The sequence below is a fragment of the Podospora bellae-mahoneyi genome, chromosome 6 (genome assembly GCF_035222275.1).
Source record: "Podospora bellae-mahoneyi strain CBS 112042 chromosome 6, whole genome shotgun sequence".
Taxonomy (NCBI): domain Eukaryota; kingdom Fungi; phylum Ascomycota; class Sordariomycetes; order Sordariales; family Podosporaceae; genus Podospora; species Podospora bellae-mahoneyi.
This window is the reverse complement of record NC_085885.1, coordinates 435,729-453,052: the sequence shown is the minus strand read 5'-3', so window position 1 is coordinate 453,052 and position 17,324 is coordinate 435,729. Positions and strand designations below refer to the sequence as shown.

The 17,324-nt window shown below is 53.0% G+C and overlaps 2 protein-coding genes and 1 non-coding gene across 3 annotated transcripts; 1 reads left to right on the top strand and 2 right to left on the bottom strand.

Annotated features, from left to right (window-relative positions):
- Nucleotide 1: 1 nt before the first annotated feature.
- On the top strand, nt 2–2,003 carry DBR1 (lariat debranching enzyme; the record flags this gene model as incomplete). Its single annotated transcript, XM_062880851.1, has 2 exons — nt 2–243; nt 303–2,003. The coding sequence occupies exons 1-2, from the start codon at nt 76–78 to the stop codon at nt 2,001–2,003; spliced, it is 1,869 nt and encodes a 622-aa protein (XP_062729081.1). The 5' UTR covers nt 2–75.
- A 320-nt stretch (nt 2,004–2,323) lies between these two features.
- QC761_0088520 lies at nt 2,324–2,414 on the bottom strand. Its single transcript has one exon. It is a non-coding gene; the product is annotated as a tRNA-Lys (tRNA).
- A 9,160-nt stretch (nt 2,415–11,574) lies between these two features.
- Nucleotides 11,575–11,916, bottom strand: QC761_0088510 (uncharacterized protein; the record flags this gene model as incomplete). The annotated part of the gene is made up of 1 exon (XM_062872942.1): nt 11,575–11,916. The coding sequence occupies one exon, from the start codon at nt 11,914–11,916 to the stop codon at nt 11,575–11,577; it is 342 nt and encodes a 113-aa protein (XP_062729080.1).
- Between the last annotated feature and the right edge of the window lie 5,408 nt (nt 11,917–17,324).

Below are 17,324 nucleotides of genomic sequence, written 5' to 3'. Positions count from 1 at the left end.
GAGCAACGTAGACGCTCCACCAAAAATTCAGCAGGTACTGTGGTTGTTCATTCATTCATTCATTCCCCAACACCAATGAACCGTCAACTTGCTCTTCCCGCTGCACATTGGGCGCCAAGGCAGTCGTTATTTCCATTTGGTGTCACTCGATTGCAGATTCGTCTCAAGTCTTCAAAGTGTAAATCCAAACAGAAGAAAAGCAAGATGAGCGACAAGTCGCTTCGCGTGGCCATTGAAGGCTGTGTAAGTTCTCTGCTTTTTCGATGCCAAGAAACTCGAGAGCTCTCAGCTAACAAGCCTAGGGTCATGGCACCCTCAACGCAATCTACTCTACCATCGCGGCCTCATGTAAAGAGCGCAACTGGGATGGCGTCGATATCCTTATCATCGGCGGTGACTTTCAGGCCGTCCGCAACGCCGATGACCTGACGGTCATGTCCATCCCGGCCAAGTATCGCGAACTGGGCGACTTCCCTGACTATTACAGTGGGAAAAGAAAGGCCCCCTATCTAACCATCTTTGTTGCTGGCAACCACGAAGCAGCATCTCATCTGGCAGAGCTGCATTATGGCGGCTGGGTCGCCCCAAATATCTACTATATGGGCGCCGCCAACATTCTTCGACTGGGACCCATTCGAATCGCTGGCATGAGTGGCATCTGGAAGGGCCACGACTATCGCAAACCCCATCATGAGCGTCTCCCCTTCAACCAGAGCGATACCAAGTCTTTCTATCATGTTCGCGAGATCGACGTTCGAAAACTGCTGCAGGTGCGAACACAGGTGGATATTGGCATCAGCCACGACTGGCCGCGAGGGATCGAGAAGCATGGTGACACCAACCGGCTCTGGAAGATGAAGCCCGATTTTCAGAGGGAGTCACACAATGGGTCGTTGGGAAACCCGGCTGCGGATTATGTCCTGAACCGCCTCCGGCCACCGTACTGGTTCTCTGCTCACTTGCATTGCAAGTATTCTGCCATTAAAAAGTTCATTCCTCCTACCGCAGAGCCTCAACCATCTGCATCAGCAACACTTCCGGAATCAGCCACGGTCCCGCCAGCTGTCCCTGCGCATAACCCGGATGAGATCGACCTCGACCTCGAAGAGGAAGAAACTCCAGCCGCTCCCGCACAGAACCCCGATGAAATCGACCTTGACCTCGACGAGGAAGAAACCCCTGCTGGTCCATCCACCAGCTCAGCCCCTATTACCACCACCTCATCCAAGCCCCAATCTGAAGAGCAACAAACCGACGCCCTCCGCTCCCTGCTCCCATCCACCTTTTCCAAACCTACCACCCAAATCCAAACCACCCCCGGCCAACCCGTCCCCCAAACAATAACCAACACCACAACCCGCTTCCTGGCTCTAGACAAGTGCCTCCCCGGCCGAGCCTTCCTCCAACTAATGGAGATCCCCTCCCCCACCACCATCACCCGCCCAGTGAAGCTAGCCTACGACAAGGAATGGCTCTCCATCCTCCGGGCCTTCCACCCGCCGATCAAATCCACTTTTGGCATCCGCGGTGCCCCGGTCCCGGAGGACAAAGGGGAGGAGTACTACCTTGGTTTGATCAGGGAGAATGAGGAGTGGGTGGAGGAGAATTTGGTGAAGAAGGGGAAGATGGAGGTTCCGGAGGATTTTGAGGTGACGGCGCCGGTGATGGAGGGGGGTTGGGAACGGGGACGGGAGGTTCAGCCTAGGGAGTATACTAATCCGCAGATGGCAAGGTTTTGTGAGCTGTTGGGGGTGGAGAATTATTGGGATGCGAGTGAGGAGGAGAGGGAGGGGAGGAGGGTGAAGGGGCCTGATGAGGGTGAGTTTGGTGGGGGGTTTAGGGGTGGTGGTGGTGGTGGTGGTGGTGGTGGAGGGGGGTATAGAGGGCGGGGAGGAGGTGGTGGTGGGTATAGGGGAAGAGGAGGTGGAGGCGGTGGTGGGTATAGAGGAGGTGGAAGGGGTGGCGGTGGTGGTTATCGAGGCAGAGGGGGCGGTCAGTTTTAGGGTTGTCTGTGTATGATTCCGACCGCATGACGGTTCATGTGGACGAGTGGTGTAGGAGCTTCTGGCCGAAAATGGCTCTTCGATGACAAGTTACCAATTTGCTCTCTGGACAGCAGTGCTCATATCACTATCATATCATCGTCCGAATGGCCAGGCAAATCAGAATCAGATCAATACTCGTCAACGAAGCAAAAAGAACTTGGTTATTGACTGCACCCATGAGGAGGCGAGTATTGCTCCCAACCAAGGACTCTGCCATCTATAAAACAATTTTGAAGCATACCACAAAAATGATATCGAATCGTTGTCGACGGGAGTTGAGCCCGACGTGGGGGTCGAACCCACAACCTTGAGATCTCGGAGTAATCTGTACATAAGAGTCTCACGCTCTACCGATTGAGCTAGCCGGGCAAGGCTACACCCATTATTTGATGGTTGTGGTGACATTCCGTGGGTTTATGAGTAGGGTTTGTGGTAGTGTGGAGTGTGTGGAGGATGGTGTAAGTTGGGATGAGGCTGGTTGATATTGCCTCCTCAATGACTCGAAACTCAGCTTGTCCCTGTTATTCTAAGGTATCTCAAAATCTGAGTTCTAGGTTGGGTGAGAGGATGAACTGCCCATAGATAGGTATTTTGCTAGTTATGTGCTGTTCTCAAACATATGTATAGAACTCTCGGCAAGGTACCAATCCGAACTGAGATCTGTGGATTTGGACTTAAATATTCTGCTTAATAAGTCAGTTTCTGTTATCGTTCACACCCTCTAACGTCGAGGACAAGATAGTAGGCCGCTGCAGTGCTGCTTGAGACAGGGACCTTAAAATATGAACGATAGGCCTTGAAAGATTCCCCAAGAGGCTTGAAGATGGCCTAGAGGCGCCAACCAGTGGTACATAGGTAGGTTTGGTCTACTATAGTCAGAACCTTCATGTTCATCCCTAGTCTCTACAGGTCAGACATGACATGCCTGCTCATTTCTGACTTCTGTTTTCACTGTCAAACTGCTCAAGCCCCCGATAACTTGCCGAACGAAATGCACACTGTGATCTTGTACACAATACTTCTGCACAGACACAAGTTCTCGTGAAGAGAATGTTGAGCTGATGAGACCTCACTAAACTGAGCTCCGTTCGTATCGTATTGCCTCAGACAGCTGAACCTCCTTGTCATAAGACAATCTTGTCCCTGTCTATTCCCCGCCACTGCCGAAACTGATGCCCGATCCCACCCACACCTGATCCTTCTGTGGTGTGGTGTGCGTTGTTCTTCTATGTGTGCTACCTACACCCCTTAATGGCACTCACACCCTCCATGCCACACTTGTTGTCGCTCCTCGCCCTAATTCTAGCTGCCTCAAATGATTCCAGCTACCATCCACTCGGGACAGAGCTAGAACTTCTCGAAGGCCACTATCATCGTTAGGCCCCTTGACTCTCTCCTTGTCTATTCCCCATCCGGGTTTCACCGCACCGTTTTGACATCTCGAGCCCCCGGGAAAGAAGACAATCGAAGATCCCACCGAGAAAGTTGACCGGAGATCGTGATAGATCCCAACCTAGGTCCGATTCGTGTTTCTCCGTTGTTGAGAAACCCATCCTTTCCCTTTCAGAGTTTTCAGAGCTAGTTAATCTCGATGTCTCAACATACCCACCCCCATCCGGAGCTCTGATAAGGTGCTTACTACTTAAAACCAAGATAGGATCAAGGGACTCCGAGACACAACGCCAGCTTGAGACGGCTCCCAATCCAAGACCGACCAGAGCCGCCGCTTGCACTAAAAAACGTGGGCAAGTGGGAAAGTGGACGGGCGAGATCCGGTTGGTCTCTTCGTGCCCCCGGGAAACACCTCTCAGACTACCGGTGGCGTATGGCGGCGTCAAGCACGTGGGACTAGCGATGATTAACGCCGTTCAAGGGGACTGTCTTGGGGGAGGGTGATGTCTTCCAAAACGGCGGGTGGTTCCCGTAATTGTGCTGGGAATGGGCTCCGTTTCGAGGGAGAAAAGAGTGACTTTGAGGGCAAGTGCCTCATTTAACTCCCCTGCGTCACTATTTGCCTTTTGTTCATGGGTCAAGACCAAAAATCCAAAGCTGTTTTTTTGGTGGCGGGAGGCTTTAGTTGGAATTTGCTTTTTCAAACTTCCCGTGTCTTTGGTTGCCTCTGTGTCATTCGCTGCCGCCAAGTCTCGAAATAAGAAAACGTCAGCCTTTTTTGCATTTGCGTCAGGGGGCCAGGTGACATATCAAAGTTGGATGGCATGAGGTCTCCTGTTTTCCAAAAGCAGCATCCAGCTGCGAAAGAGTTTTCAAAACCGATGAGACATATCAGGTTGGTTGAGCTTGCTTGTCACCTTGTCAAAGCAATGACAGTGATGGGAAAAGTTCAGCTTCAAGCCACAAGGCTCGACCATCACACAGCAACAGAAGACCCAAGGGGTCGGGACCAAAGTGATGCTGCTGCAGACGAATGTAATGCCCAGACACCAAGCACCGGCAAATGGGAAGCGATGGCGCTGACTGGGAAGGCTTCTGTGTGTGTCCACAGTTTCCAGAAGGAATGGACCCCAATACCAATGTGCCACTTCAAGGGGAATCCCAGTTGGGGATTTGAGAATGGCTGACGCCTAATCAGGAACCAAGCCTCGAGAGGAAAGGCTCGTTGGACCGATCACCGTCAAGAAGCGACGCCGTCCTAGGATTGGCGATTGTCAAGTGGGGACCATCTCCTGTCTCAGAGCGCCGCCTGCGGGCTCGACGCCCCAAGCGAGAGCGACCCATCACGAGCCATCCTACCGGGAATCCCTCCGCGGTCTGGGCCGGGGGCGCGAATGGACGACCCGTCGGCCCATGGCAACCAGTCGGCGGCATCACCGTTCCTAGGCCCGGCGATGGACTGTCGCTCCGGATGCCCCATTGATGGGCATTAGTGCAAATGAAAACACGGGCCGAGAGTCTGTCTTGTCCAACGAAAGGGAATCGAAGAGAAGGACGAGGAAACAAAGAAGAAAGTGAGGTTACAGATCAAATGATACACAATCACAGCTCACCCCACCAACGTGCCATTAGCAACTTGGCTCAATGCGGTGAAACTTTCCAGCCAGATAGTCGTGTGTATCTCATATCAGTGAATGCGGTGTTTGGGCGTGGTGGAGCAGGCAACCGTCGAGACGAGTGAGCAGACAACCCCCACGCACTTCTCCTGTATGTCAGACGGAAACGACGGGATGTTGGCGGTTGGTGGTGATGACGATGATCATGATGATGATAGGAGATGGGATGAACCGCCGCAACGGACGGTAGCTTGTCGGTGAGCCAAAAGGCAAAACGCTAGAGTGAACGGTGGGCGGGATCTAAAAGGGAATACCCGGTGCGACCTGTTCATGATGGTGGTCATCATTCTCAGTTGGGTGACTTGCGTCTTACGAAAGGGACCATCGACTGCTGCGCACATGGCGGCGTAGTCGACCACCAGCGCATAGGCGATGTTGGAAGACGTAGTGTAACAATACGATCCGGCGCTAGCTCGGAGCCGTGTTGTGGCGGTGCCGCAGTGAAGGAAAAAGAACCGAGAGTTTTAAATATACAACCGACTCATCTGCGGACAGAGATTCCCAACTCATTGGATGACAGCATACACGTGCCTGTTCAAATTGAATATATGAAGGGTTGTCACGAGTGGGTCATTCCAGGAGATTGGTGGGAGAACTTGCCGGGAGCATGCCAGTGTCCACGGGCTGCCAGAAGTGGATCATCCCTCGAATTGCAAGCCACAAATTGGACAACCCCACCCAAATGTTTCCCTCAAGTGGCTCACTCAGCATCAAAAGCAACCCCCAGACGCCACAAATTCCAACAAACCAAAGTCTCAAGCCAAAGACGTCAACCACAAGCGAGCATTTTCCAGACGGCATGCTATCAGTGATTGGCTTTCATATCTTTGCATGAGCTGGCTGTGTCCATGAAAGAGAGAGGCAAGTGGGGGGCAGTTCTCTCTCTCTAAAACCCAGCATCTTGGAGCACCCCACCCCCGGCGGCCTTTCCCGGTGCATCGTGCAGCAAAGGAGACTGCACGAGGCCGTCCCAGGTCCGCAGTCCCGGGTCCGAAACTGGACGTTGTACGTTTTCACCCCTGCAATTCACAACCTTCTCTGATCCATCTCCAACAGCTGCGGATATGGACTCCACGCAAGACGCAGGGTCAGCCTGCAAGAGAGAACATGAGAAACTCGACAGACATATGCCGTCATCTTCATTTCTCACCTACCCCTTATTATTGTATGCTTGTGCCCATTGATATCATCCACTTTTGGAACACCAACTCTGCTTCTGCACTACAACCACCCATAGACAAAGTCCCCAACCGACACAGCAACATGGGAAACGTGGTTTGGGATTTTTATGGTCCCGTGGCCGAAGGGGGCAGCGGTAGAAGCCTGCCTGGTGTGTAACCCACCATCCACTAGAAAGCAACCCAATACCTGTCTTTCTGACTGTGCTGTGCCGTCAATACATATTCCCATAGTATGTTCCCACCAAGTGTAGCACAACCCACTCTTCTTTCTCCCCACCGGCAGTGGGCTTGCATTTCTCATCCTCCATAGAACATTCTACTGCCCACCATTACACTTAATCTGGGGGTTTGCTTTGCCGTACAATCACACACACTAGATGCTTTTTGTCATCATCTGTACGGTATGTGTGTGTATGTGTGTGTCCATCCATCACACAGTAAAGTTCCCTTTTAAGCTACGGTAAATGTACACACTACAGTTTGTTGGTCACCATGCATGAGAAACAAGCCAAATAAAAATGGGTGATGGGACATACATTACATGCAGATGTAACGTACCTTGCCTTGCCTTGCCTTGCCTTGCCTTGGCTACACTAAACCTTACGCATTCCTGATGCACCTACCGAGCCACCCTGCTGGGACGAAACTTACTTACCTACATACAGAGACTATGGTCCATTCGGAAGCTTCGGACTTTGTCACCGGTCAGCAGCAGCAAGCAGCACAGTAAGAAACCGTCCTTCACCCCCCCCGCGCCCCAAAAAACACCCAAAAGTTCGTTTCGGGCCATTTACGACCGATCCAATCCTGTTGCCCGGCCCGAAACATTTTTAGACTACTGGCTTTGTATTCATGCAGCAGCACAAACAAGAAGACCGTTGGTACCTGAGCGAGGGAACACATATTATGACGTCGGCAGTTGCGAGAGTGATGTTCAACGGTGAGTCCGAGCAGTCGGGTCGGGTGTGCGCGGTGGTTGGGCCGGGACCGCTCTCGGTTCTCGGAGAGGTGGGGAACGGACGGGTTAGTTTGTTCATTGGTTTACAGAGTTTGTGTAGTGGTTCTATTCATACCTACCTTACCTACCTGCTCGGTATGACTCCCCATGCGATGCACAAAGAACCTGCATTGCCTCATTTACACAGGACGGAGTGTGCCTGAGGATATAATCTCTCTCATCAGTCAGAATGTCGACGAGGTTCGATTCCGGATTTAATACTACATATACGCAGTACACCCGAGTAATCCCGCCAGCCCACATCACACCCCGCGGGCACCCCGCGGGACTCCCGGCGGCCCAGTGGGGGAGGGGGGGACGTTTCAGAATTCCGCGTCGTTCGGTGTGAGAAAAGCTGTGTAGGGCTGAGTAGCTGGCTTGAGGAGGAGTGGGGGTGCGATCTGGGTGATGGAGGTTGTTGTCATCGACGTGTTGATTGCCCGGTTGAGCAGGTAACACAGCCAAAGGGGGAATGAGTGGAAATGACTCTCCTGTTTCCTCGGAGGTGCTGTTGTGGTTGCTCAATCATGACGACTACCGCCACGCGATGCTTCTTCTCAGCTACCTCCCGCCTGCTTGTTTCACATTGCCATGATAGGAGCCAAAAAGTAAGAGGTTGAATCCGTATTATTTTCTCAGATCCTGGTGCCCAGTCGGACAGAGCTGGGCTGACTGTGAAGCCATCGTGTAATATACATGTCTAAAGTAAATAAAAAGGAAAAAAACCATGGGGGGTATCTTTGCGAACCGGACCCAGCCCAGAACCCTTCGTGGCCGAAGTTGAAAAAAAGTAAAACTCCTCCGCTTGTGTACAGGTAGTGATAACAGGGTAAAAGGAAATGTGTGTCGTCGAGTGTAGACGCTTGTCCCCGTGAGGAAGACAAAGACGTCGAAAGAAAAGAAAAAAATACAGATAAAAAAAAACAAATGCAAAGAGTCTATATGCGAATCAGTTTTTTTCCGGCCGTTCCTTATTCCCATCCCAAAAACCAGCCAAAAAATCCTTGACCCTTTTAAACTCTTGCCGCAAGCACCTCTTGTGCCTGCTTTATCCCGATTTCCCATACCGTGACTCCTCAGGAAAAGAAAAAAAGGGACAAAGGGAAAAAGGGAAAACAAACTCTCCAGAAATGCGACCGCAGAACCGTTGATGTGCCCGTGATGGCATATTAGGGCGGATCGGTGTCGATTATGAGTGGAGAGTAAGGAAACCGCCCGTAAAAATCAATAAGCCGATCCATCTATATATCTGAACGCCGCGCAGCCGACAAGAAACAAAAAGATCCGGAATGAAGCCTCCCGTTTTTCTCTTCCCTTACTTGCTGCTGGGAAGCAAGTGGCACCGAGCCGATAAATGTATCATGTGTAAGAAATGGTAATTAAAAAGTGACGTAGAGGAATGCGAGACCGCCGATTAGGTAAAGAGTAAGGGGTGGGAAAGGTGGTAAAAGTTGTGGTACAGACGCGATTAAAGTCGATATCGTGGGATAAAAATGTCGCTCCTCCTCAGGATGGATCGAAATGGAATGGATGTGGGTGGTGATTCGAGAGATGGGTGTCGCCTCTGCATCTGCATGGAAAATCGATTGGTTGCAGCTGATCTCCCGGTCGATATGAGAGGTCTTTACCGGGGCTTGGGAGGAGGCGGCTTTGGCACTCCGGTGGTGTCATAGGCACCGCGGCCGAAGTTGGCGTGGGGTTCTGACTCTCTGACAATCATTGCGAATGTGTGTGAAGCGAAAATGGACTTGAAGCTGACATGGCGCCATGTTAGCACATTTCCTTTCTTCTGTGCCGCACCGCAGGCGATATATATAGACCAAGGGAAATGGCGTTGCACGGCCAAGCGTCGCAACCCATGGGAAAATTTAATTTCCTGAAAAGAGGCAAGTGACTCACAGTGTAGAAGTCCTCGACGGGCGAAGGACTGGTGAAGCGGTTGAAGCGATGATGATGCAAGGGAGTGTTGTCCAGTCAGGTCAGGGGATGCTGATGGCGGTTTATGTATGGTGCTGTCGGCTGTCGCGGTTGGTTTTCCGAGCGAGGCGCAGTATGTGACAGTCCAGAGGCAAGCTCGTCGGGTTCTTTCTCTGTGGTTCCTCGAATTACTTGGTTCTCAAGTCGGCCAGTCGAAGGATGTGAAGTTGTATTATTAAGTCGAGGCTGTCGGTGATGAAATGGTAACAAAGAGACCGGAGCCAGGGGCAGGAACAACAAGGAGCCTGTGCCAGAAGGAAGAGGGTGAGGTGTGTGATGATGGGAATCCAAGAAAATGTTCGGAATGGGGAAGGGGGGCCCTTTGGTCTTATAATGAGGATGGGATCGCTGGGACACAAGGGAATGATGAGAGCAGCCTATTTTTCCCTGGGTGCCCTGCCCTTGCTCCCCCCAGGCCTGGCGTTGGCGTTGAATTGCACACCTCCCTCCCTGACACCCCAAAGGTACCGAGTGACCTTGTAGCCAATGTACCCATCCCTGCTACCCCTGCTACCCCTGCTACCCCTGCTACCCCTGGGCAGCTCCGTTTCGACCCAAAGCAACGTGCGTGGAGAGTCACCGTTCCAGAACTGACACCGTTGTCCCCCTTTTTGGGACCGGGATGTACCATCTCAGAATCCCAGCGGACAGGCTCGGCGGATTTCTTTGAGGCCAGGGGTATCGTGGTTTGGGCCCACAGCAGCTCGAGAGCGTGAGAGCTCAGCGTGAGGACACACGTACCATGTACCGCTGGCAGCTGGGAAAACGGCATCCTGTGAGTGTGCGACACTGTGGGCACCAAGGTGACCATCAGAACATAGCGTCGAGCCATCTCTCCCGACGCCGACCACAGCGACGATGACAAGACATCATCGTTTTGTTTGTAGTCGCAACTTGTCAGTTTTTGTAATATTCTCGGCCCGGATCTACCTAGGTAGGGTACAGATCCGCACAAGCAACGGGCAAACGACAAGCTGGGACAGCGCTGCAATCCAGGAACCAGACCAGCAGGAGGTGCAGCTGCATTTGCAGGCGGGTGCACATCCACACAGCTGCCCCCATCAGGATAGACATGCGATGAAAGGGGAAACGAGTGTCGATAGCCCGAGTGAGATTGGGGATACACAAGCCACATGCGTTCCCAATCCGTATTGTAGTCGGCCCCATAACCACGAGCTACACCCGTACTTCTGGACAAATGTGCAATACTTAGTCCCCTCCTTGGTTGTTGTCGCTCTAAATCCATGCAGAGAGTACCTTAGTGTAGCTACCTAGGCATGGAACGTCGTGTGGTCGGGTGCGCTGCGTACGAAACCCCGAGGCAGTGCCTGCAAAGCTGATTCCGACCGAGTTGTACCTGCCCTGGATGGACGGGATGGATGACATATGTTGGACGGGAGGATAGGAAGGAGCGTGGGAGCTTTAGTTGGTAGAGAGAAACAGTGGCTGGCAACAACGGGCTGCGACTTCCGTTCCAGGCGTTGCAAATGTCTCCGTGCAATTTCAAACGGAGAGAAAAAACTTTTTTTTGTGTAGTTGCTTTCTTTGCGCCCTTTGAGCAATCAGATTCACACCTGCCTTATTTTTCTCATATTTTTATTTTTTTAACTTTTTGTGTGTGTCTTGATTTCGCCGTCCGTTTGCTTTGACCATGGTCTGTCATGTCATCACAACACACTCTCACAGCCCAGACAACATCCTCCAAACAGGAACAACATGTCTCCAAAAAGGCCTCGATTCGTTTGCCCACATCTCCCCCCATCTCTCTCCAACGGCACTTCTACGGAGTAGACTGGACCCTCCAAATCTCCAACTCGCTGCTCCAAAAAGCCCGCATCGAGATAAGCGCCAGCAAAGCTTCATAGACCACACACCACACCATACCACACCACACTACACCACCTAAGAGGACGTCCACGGGTGGATCGCCGAAAAGCATGGCGCGCAAAACAAGTCGGGTGCGCTCCCATCTCGGAACCAGTGAGGTACCGTGATACTCGAGACACATTCCCCGGAAGATCCATCCATGCATCTGTGCACCGCATAATAGGCTCTTTTCCCACCTGCTGGTCGTCGTGGCACTGCATCAGATATATATTCCTATTATTAGGCCCACACCTGATAGCGAAGCTGCTCACAGCCCATCGTGTTGGCTAACTGGGGGTCCACGTCTGCCGTTGTACATGGCACTCTTGGCCTATCGACCAAGCAGATCGGTAGGCCCGGGTAGCTCGAGTCCTCGACCATCACCATTCGGCCGACAGACGCAAAGCAGCAGGAACTGAGTTCGATGTGGCTGTCCCCAGCTAAGAGCCCCAGATGGGAAAGACGCCCAACGTTGCGGGGTATGCTGTCATCATCGTGCATGGCACGAACAGCTCACCTTGTCTGCGAGTCGAGACCAGTCGCCTGCATGCCATGAGTCCGGGGCAGGCCCTCTGTCCAGTGCTATCGGGAACGTCTTGATGGAGAGCCTCGCGTGGATGATAGGCAAGCTGTCTAGGTGGCCTCGCATGCTGCTGCATCCGCTGCTGGTTGCTGCCCAGTCGGTTGAACTTTAGGTGCATCTCTCCACTCCGCTGCTTCTTCAACGCCGTCTGCCCCAGGGCCGGATCCGAGCCAAGGTCAAAATGATCGGAAGATGGCATGCAAGACCGATACCTGCCCCGGATATGATGCAGCACATACCTTACCTACCTACTACAAAGGCTGATGACTCAGCTCAGGGCTTAGAGCTCAAGGCAGCCATGCCATCTGGTCGTCCGCCACGGCCGTTGAGTGTTTCTAAGCACAAGCATTTTTCGGTGCGGTCCGCTGTAGTTTTACGGCGCTGGGTGCTGTATCTGTCAGGTATTGTTGGTATGTACAGATGGGGGCGGGGCTAGGTGGAGGGGCTATGGGAATGTAACACCGGAACAGCCTCCGTTTCCTTCCTCACGGTGTGCTACCCGGCCACGGGGTTGTCTTCCATCGTAGTCAAAACGACTCGCCATGCGGAAATACTTTTCACTGATGTCCCTCTCGCCTCGAGTTTGAATTTTTGCGTCAGACACCACCAACGGCTCGCGATGGGCGCGCAAGAGGGTTTCAACACATGAAGCACGCCAACTGCCGGTGATTGAGCGGTGAGCTAAAGAAGAAAGACAGCCGGCATGCGCTCACGATGCTGGCCCTATGCCCCAAGGTGAGGAGCCGGAAGAAACACCGGGGACAGATCAAGCGTCCAAAACGATGCGGTGATGCCCAATCCACCGCCCCATCGCATGCAAGACCACAAAAGAAGGAGCTGGGTCGCATATCCGGTGCTCTCTCGACAGCGCGCGCGCCGTTACAGCATGTCGGATGCTTCACTGCGTAGAATGGAGACTTGGTAAATATTTGCAAAATTGATGTATCTGATTTTTGTCTTAGACCATCAAAGTACCACCCACATCCTCTACGCACGCAGTTGCGGAGGTTACCTACCCTACTTACTTGCACAACAGCATCGCCCGGGAGGCGGGTGGCCTTTTCCCCCGTGCTCAGCGCGTGTTATTGTCCCCTATTTTTCTCTCCGCCGGAACACGGGAACTTGAGGCGTCCAAACAAGCAGCAAGGACGAGGGCAGCTGAATATCTTGTCCAACCTGTTCTCGGGCAGATATCAGCGGGCACGTAGCTTTCGTCTGCTGTGCAACGACGGACGGCGAGGAGCACAACCAAATTAGTCGGAACCATCAAGTATCACGACCTCGACCCACGAAACGCCCGTCCGCCTGTCCGTGTGCGGGATGGATAGACTCAACTGATATATATATTGGATTCACTCCGAGTCCTGGACACGGCTGGCCGAGACAGCAGATCAGGTGAGCACAAAAGCAATGAAGCGAGGCGTCATCATCATGGAGTCTGAGATGGGTGGGACAGAGTTGGACAAAGTTGGACACCACTAACAAAGTCTCGGGCCAGGTCTGTCGGCAGCATAGTGGCTTACTCGGGGACGCAAAAACTATGCTCCGATGCATGCAGGACGGTTTGGCATCCCATATATTCCAGCACAGTAGTTGTGCCCAGCATTCCAGGTTGCAGCGTGGGAGAAAACGGGCCATCCAATGGTGCCTGCTGGGAAAGGGAAAGCTGAGGATCGACCCAACTGATCGATCCGTCTTGGCCCAGCAGTGCCGGCCGCTTCCACCAGCCATCTCCTGCAGCAGAAACCTTCTGGAAGCCTTCCACCGCTGCCAATCTCACCTCCCGTTCTGGGAGCCCCAGCGCCAGCCGGCCCACGTTTCTGCCACGAGAGCGCCGAGGGCCGAGGTGGGGGCCTCCTCCGCAGGTTATGAAACAGAGGCCAGCCTCGTTGTTCACTTTGACCACGACGAGGTGGTGGTCTCGGCTCGCTGTCATCCAGCGTAATGGATATGAGATGTTGCAATCAAACACGAACGGGCACACACCGAGGTGAACCCTGCGGAGATACATCCTGTCCCTCACACTCGATGCAAGGGCAAGGGAGCACATTGTGTCGCCAGCCGTCGTATTTTCTGCAATTATTCACCACCCATCACTATTTCTGGGGACACGGTGCAGTCTGCTGGAAATAGTTGCTGCCGTGCGAGGCTCGAATTACGTACCGACCTCGCCTCCCCGCGTTCTTGAACCCGCAACTCGATTCACAGCCTGATGCCATGTCACGGTGTCCCGGGTAGGTATGAACGATACAAGACGATTTTTTTTTTCACTCGCTGTACAATCGACATGGGAAGTTGTAAGACCATCAGCCTTGGGGTTTCTACCTACACTACTACCATTTTCGCCGAATGATAGGTAACTGTCACCTACCTTACTGCAGGATGACGCGGCAGTTTGGCTGCCCGATGCCATGTCGACCGTTTTGCCCCATTCCAATCAGCAATGCGAACCAGGTGTTTGGGCAGCCTTGTCATCATGCACCCCCCTCAACAAAGGGGTACGCCTTTGTCGATACCGAACTTATCAGAGGCGACCCAGACAAAGGAAACATACCATGGCAAGGCGCAGGGCAAGCTCACACGTGTTGTGGACCCCATCGGCAGGCACTCCTGTGGCCAGGTCTTGTCGGAGAAGAAAGTGGTGAGCTGAGGCAGGTGGAGGGTTCTTGGCAAGGTACCCATGATGTGGTTTGAGGTTTTGGCCCCCGCTCGCCCCCTTTCTGGTGAGACGATGGGATCAAAGTATTGGATACTTTGCTCCCGCCTGAGTCTCGGGTGCCTCCGTTGCTGATACGGTACCTTGCAGGAAGCTGTTGCCACACGTGAGCGGCCGACAGGACGGAGTTTATCCAGGGGTCTGGTTCTGTGCCTGCATTAGCTCACCAGCAGACCCCAGAACACCACGCAGGGCAGAGAGGGAGCTGCAGCAACTCCTCCAACTCCCACTCGGTCGGTCCCGTCTTTAGCTTGCTGCTGCTGCATATGACAAGTCCTTTTTTTTTCTTTTTCTTTTTTTTTCTTTTTTTGGAATATTGGCCTTCTTCAGCAGCGACATACATATGTGCAACTCGTGAGTCGGGGCTGGCTCTGGCTATGTTGGACAGCTGGTGCGGCGCATCGGGACAAGCGGCCACACGGAAGGCTCAGATCGACCATGTACCGTCATGCAGGCGCGTGATGGGAAGATTGGCGGTTGAGGGAAGATTTCCATTCACGCACAGGCGTCCACTCACGGTGCTGGGCATTGCATTTGTGCCTCATCATGTGACGGCCGAACGTGTGTTCCGCCAGCCAAGGATCGTCAGGTTGACAGCTCGATGTTTCTCGTCTGCATCGAGCAGCCCAGGGTTGCTGCCTGCACCCATTTGCGGCCGGAACGTGTCAAGTGAAGCTCTGCCTCTACGGTTTTGAGACAGTTTTGATCCCACATTTCAGATGGCGCATATGAGCCCAACCTCGCTGCGATTTCAAGATTGGCGAAGAACAGCACTGGACGAGAACTGGTCCGTTTTTGTGGCCATCTGTCAGCATCCCTGGATTGACCTCCGTTACGAGGCAGCAATGGCCCCATCAGCACAAAACGGACCAGGTGGCCTGTCGAGCTGTCTGTTGCCCAGCACTCAGATCCAAATTTCCAGAAGACCCAACGGAACATCAACAGCGATGAGGCTAAGCCCATTTCTGCAAAGCCTGCCACAGGGCCCGGGTCACCCGGGTCGCCAAACTCCACTGCGCATATCGTTTTTCTGCACGTCGCAATGACGCAGAAGGAAGAGCGAGCAGACGATACGGTGCGGGCTATCCGTATTCTCGGGCGATGCTGTCATCTGCGTCTGCATGCCCTGGTGATATCAGTGCACGCTCTGGCCGCGAACCGGGCCGCTGCCCGGTGTTGGGCGTGTTGTTGTAGTGTACTCCGTATGCGATGCAGGAACGGGGAAGCAATCCGGACGGGCGGGTCCTCGTGGCGCATGCGCGGGCCGGACCAGGTCTCGAAGAAATGACACGGACGCTCAAATTTCTGCAAGCACTTGGAAAAAGCGCACGCGCCCCTATCATCACCAGTGAACTCTTCTGGAAGCATTTTGGGAGCCTTGCAGACATGGGTCCTGGGATCATCTGGATCACCTGGATCACCTGGATCACCTGGATCACCTGGATCACCTGGATCACCACCATCAACAAAGCCATTTCATTCAATCAACCATCGCCAATGATCGCGCACAGGCTTACAGGGCAACCATTCACCAATTCCAGCAAAATGGTTAGCAGCAAGAGTCGCTTCCCCCTGGTCGGCTCTTGTGTTGCATCGAGCGGCGGTCATCATCATGACTTTGACTTCCAACCATCCAAACGGGGATATCATTTGTTTGGGACCGGCCGGGGAAGCTTTCCGCCTGTGCCATTCTTGGTAATTTCGTTTTTTTTTTTTTGGTTTTTTTTGGGGCTTTCCCCCCCCCTTCTCTGGTTCTGTTCCCTTTTCGTTATCTTGCTCCGTTTGCTGTCATCGGTCGCTCCTGGGACGAACAGCCGGCTGGGCATGTGCTCGGCATGGAAGCTAACCACGTTTTGGGAGGCGCGTTTCAAGTTGCTCTGTGAACGCGATCTGCACTGCGAAATCGCGTCCCGCCCGTTGATACCACCATCTCTCAAAGGCCCGAATGCTCGGTATTTCCTGAGGCTTGGTGTGGGAGGGAGAGTTATCGTTCTGAAGCACGAGATAATGGAAAGAAGCAATGGTTGCCTCTGGATCATTACCCTGGGGGGTTACGATGCGAGAAGCAAGGCGGATGCGATGCGATGCGATGTGGGTGGTGCGTATCCAAATGCAACCACTCAAAAGAAATCTGGGGGATATGCGACGGGGAAAGACGGCTCGTGAAATTTGGGCTTGAATATTTGTCCTGTTCATCACCGGCCGGCCCTGACATGTTGGCGAGCTGGTAGCGAGAGCGATGTTTTTACGACACACACCCATCATCGCCCGTAACCACCACTGCCGCTCCTGCATTATTTCTTCACTCTATGGCCTCATCATCCTGTCCAAGGCACAGGTAGATTTACCGTCATGGCGGCCACCTTCCTCATGCCCCTTTGCCTTTGAAACCTCTTTTTCTCCCGCTCCTCCCACATTCATGGAACATGATATTTCGCTAATCTAGGCGGATGGACTGTCAAGCAGGTGACTTTTTTGGCTTGCCTGCCCTGGGAACACGTCTCCGATACCACACGCGTGGGAAGACGCTAACCAATAGAGTCCCATGCTGCCGATATTTCTTTCTCACCAAACCCCAGATCCCAAGAGAGAAAGATGGGGGGACGCCGGTGGTATGATACCTACCCAATTCCAAAGCTCAGGCCGTCTCTGTCCCCTGATTTCTTCAACAACAGCCTGCTTGATTCGGGATGTGAACCTGTTCTGTACACTCTTTCTCCGTATTAACCCCAGAACAGCCAAAAAAAAAAAAAAAAAAAAAAACTTCAACTCGGCGCTCACGGGTTTGTCTACCGAACAGGCAGTTGTTAAAAATGTTCCAGCCTGCTTTCTCCAAGTGAATTCCACACCTTCGTCTCACCACCAGCAGCCCACTGCGTGTCCACCACGGG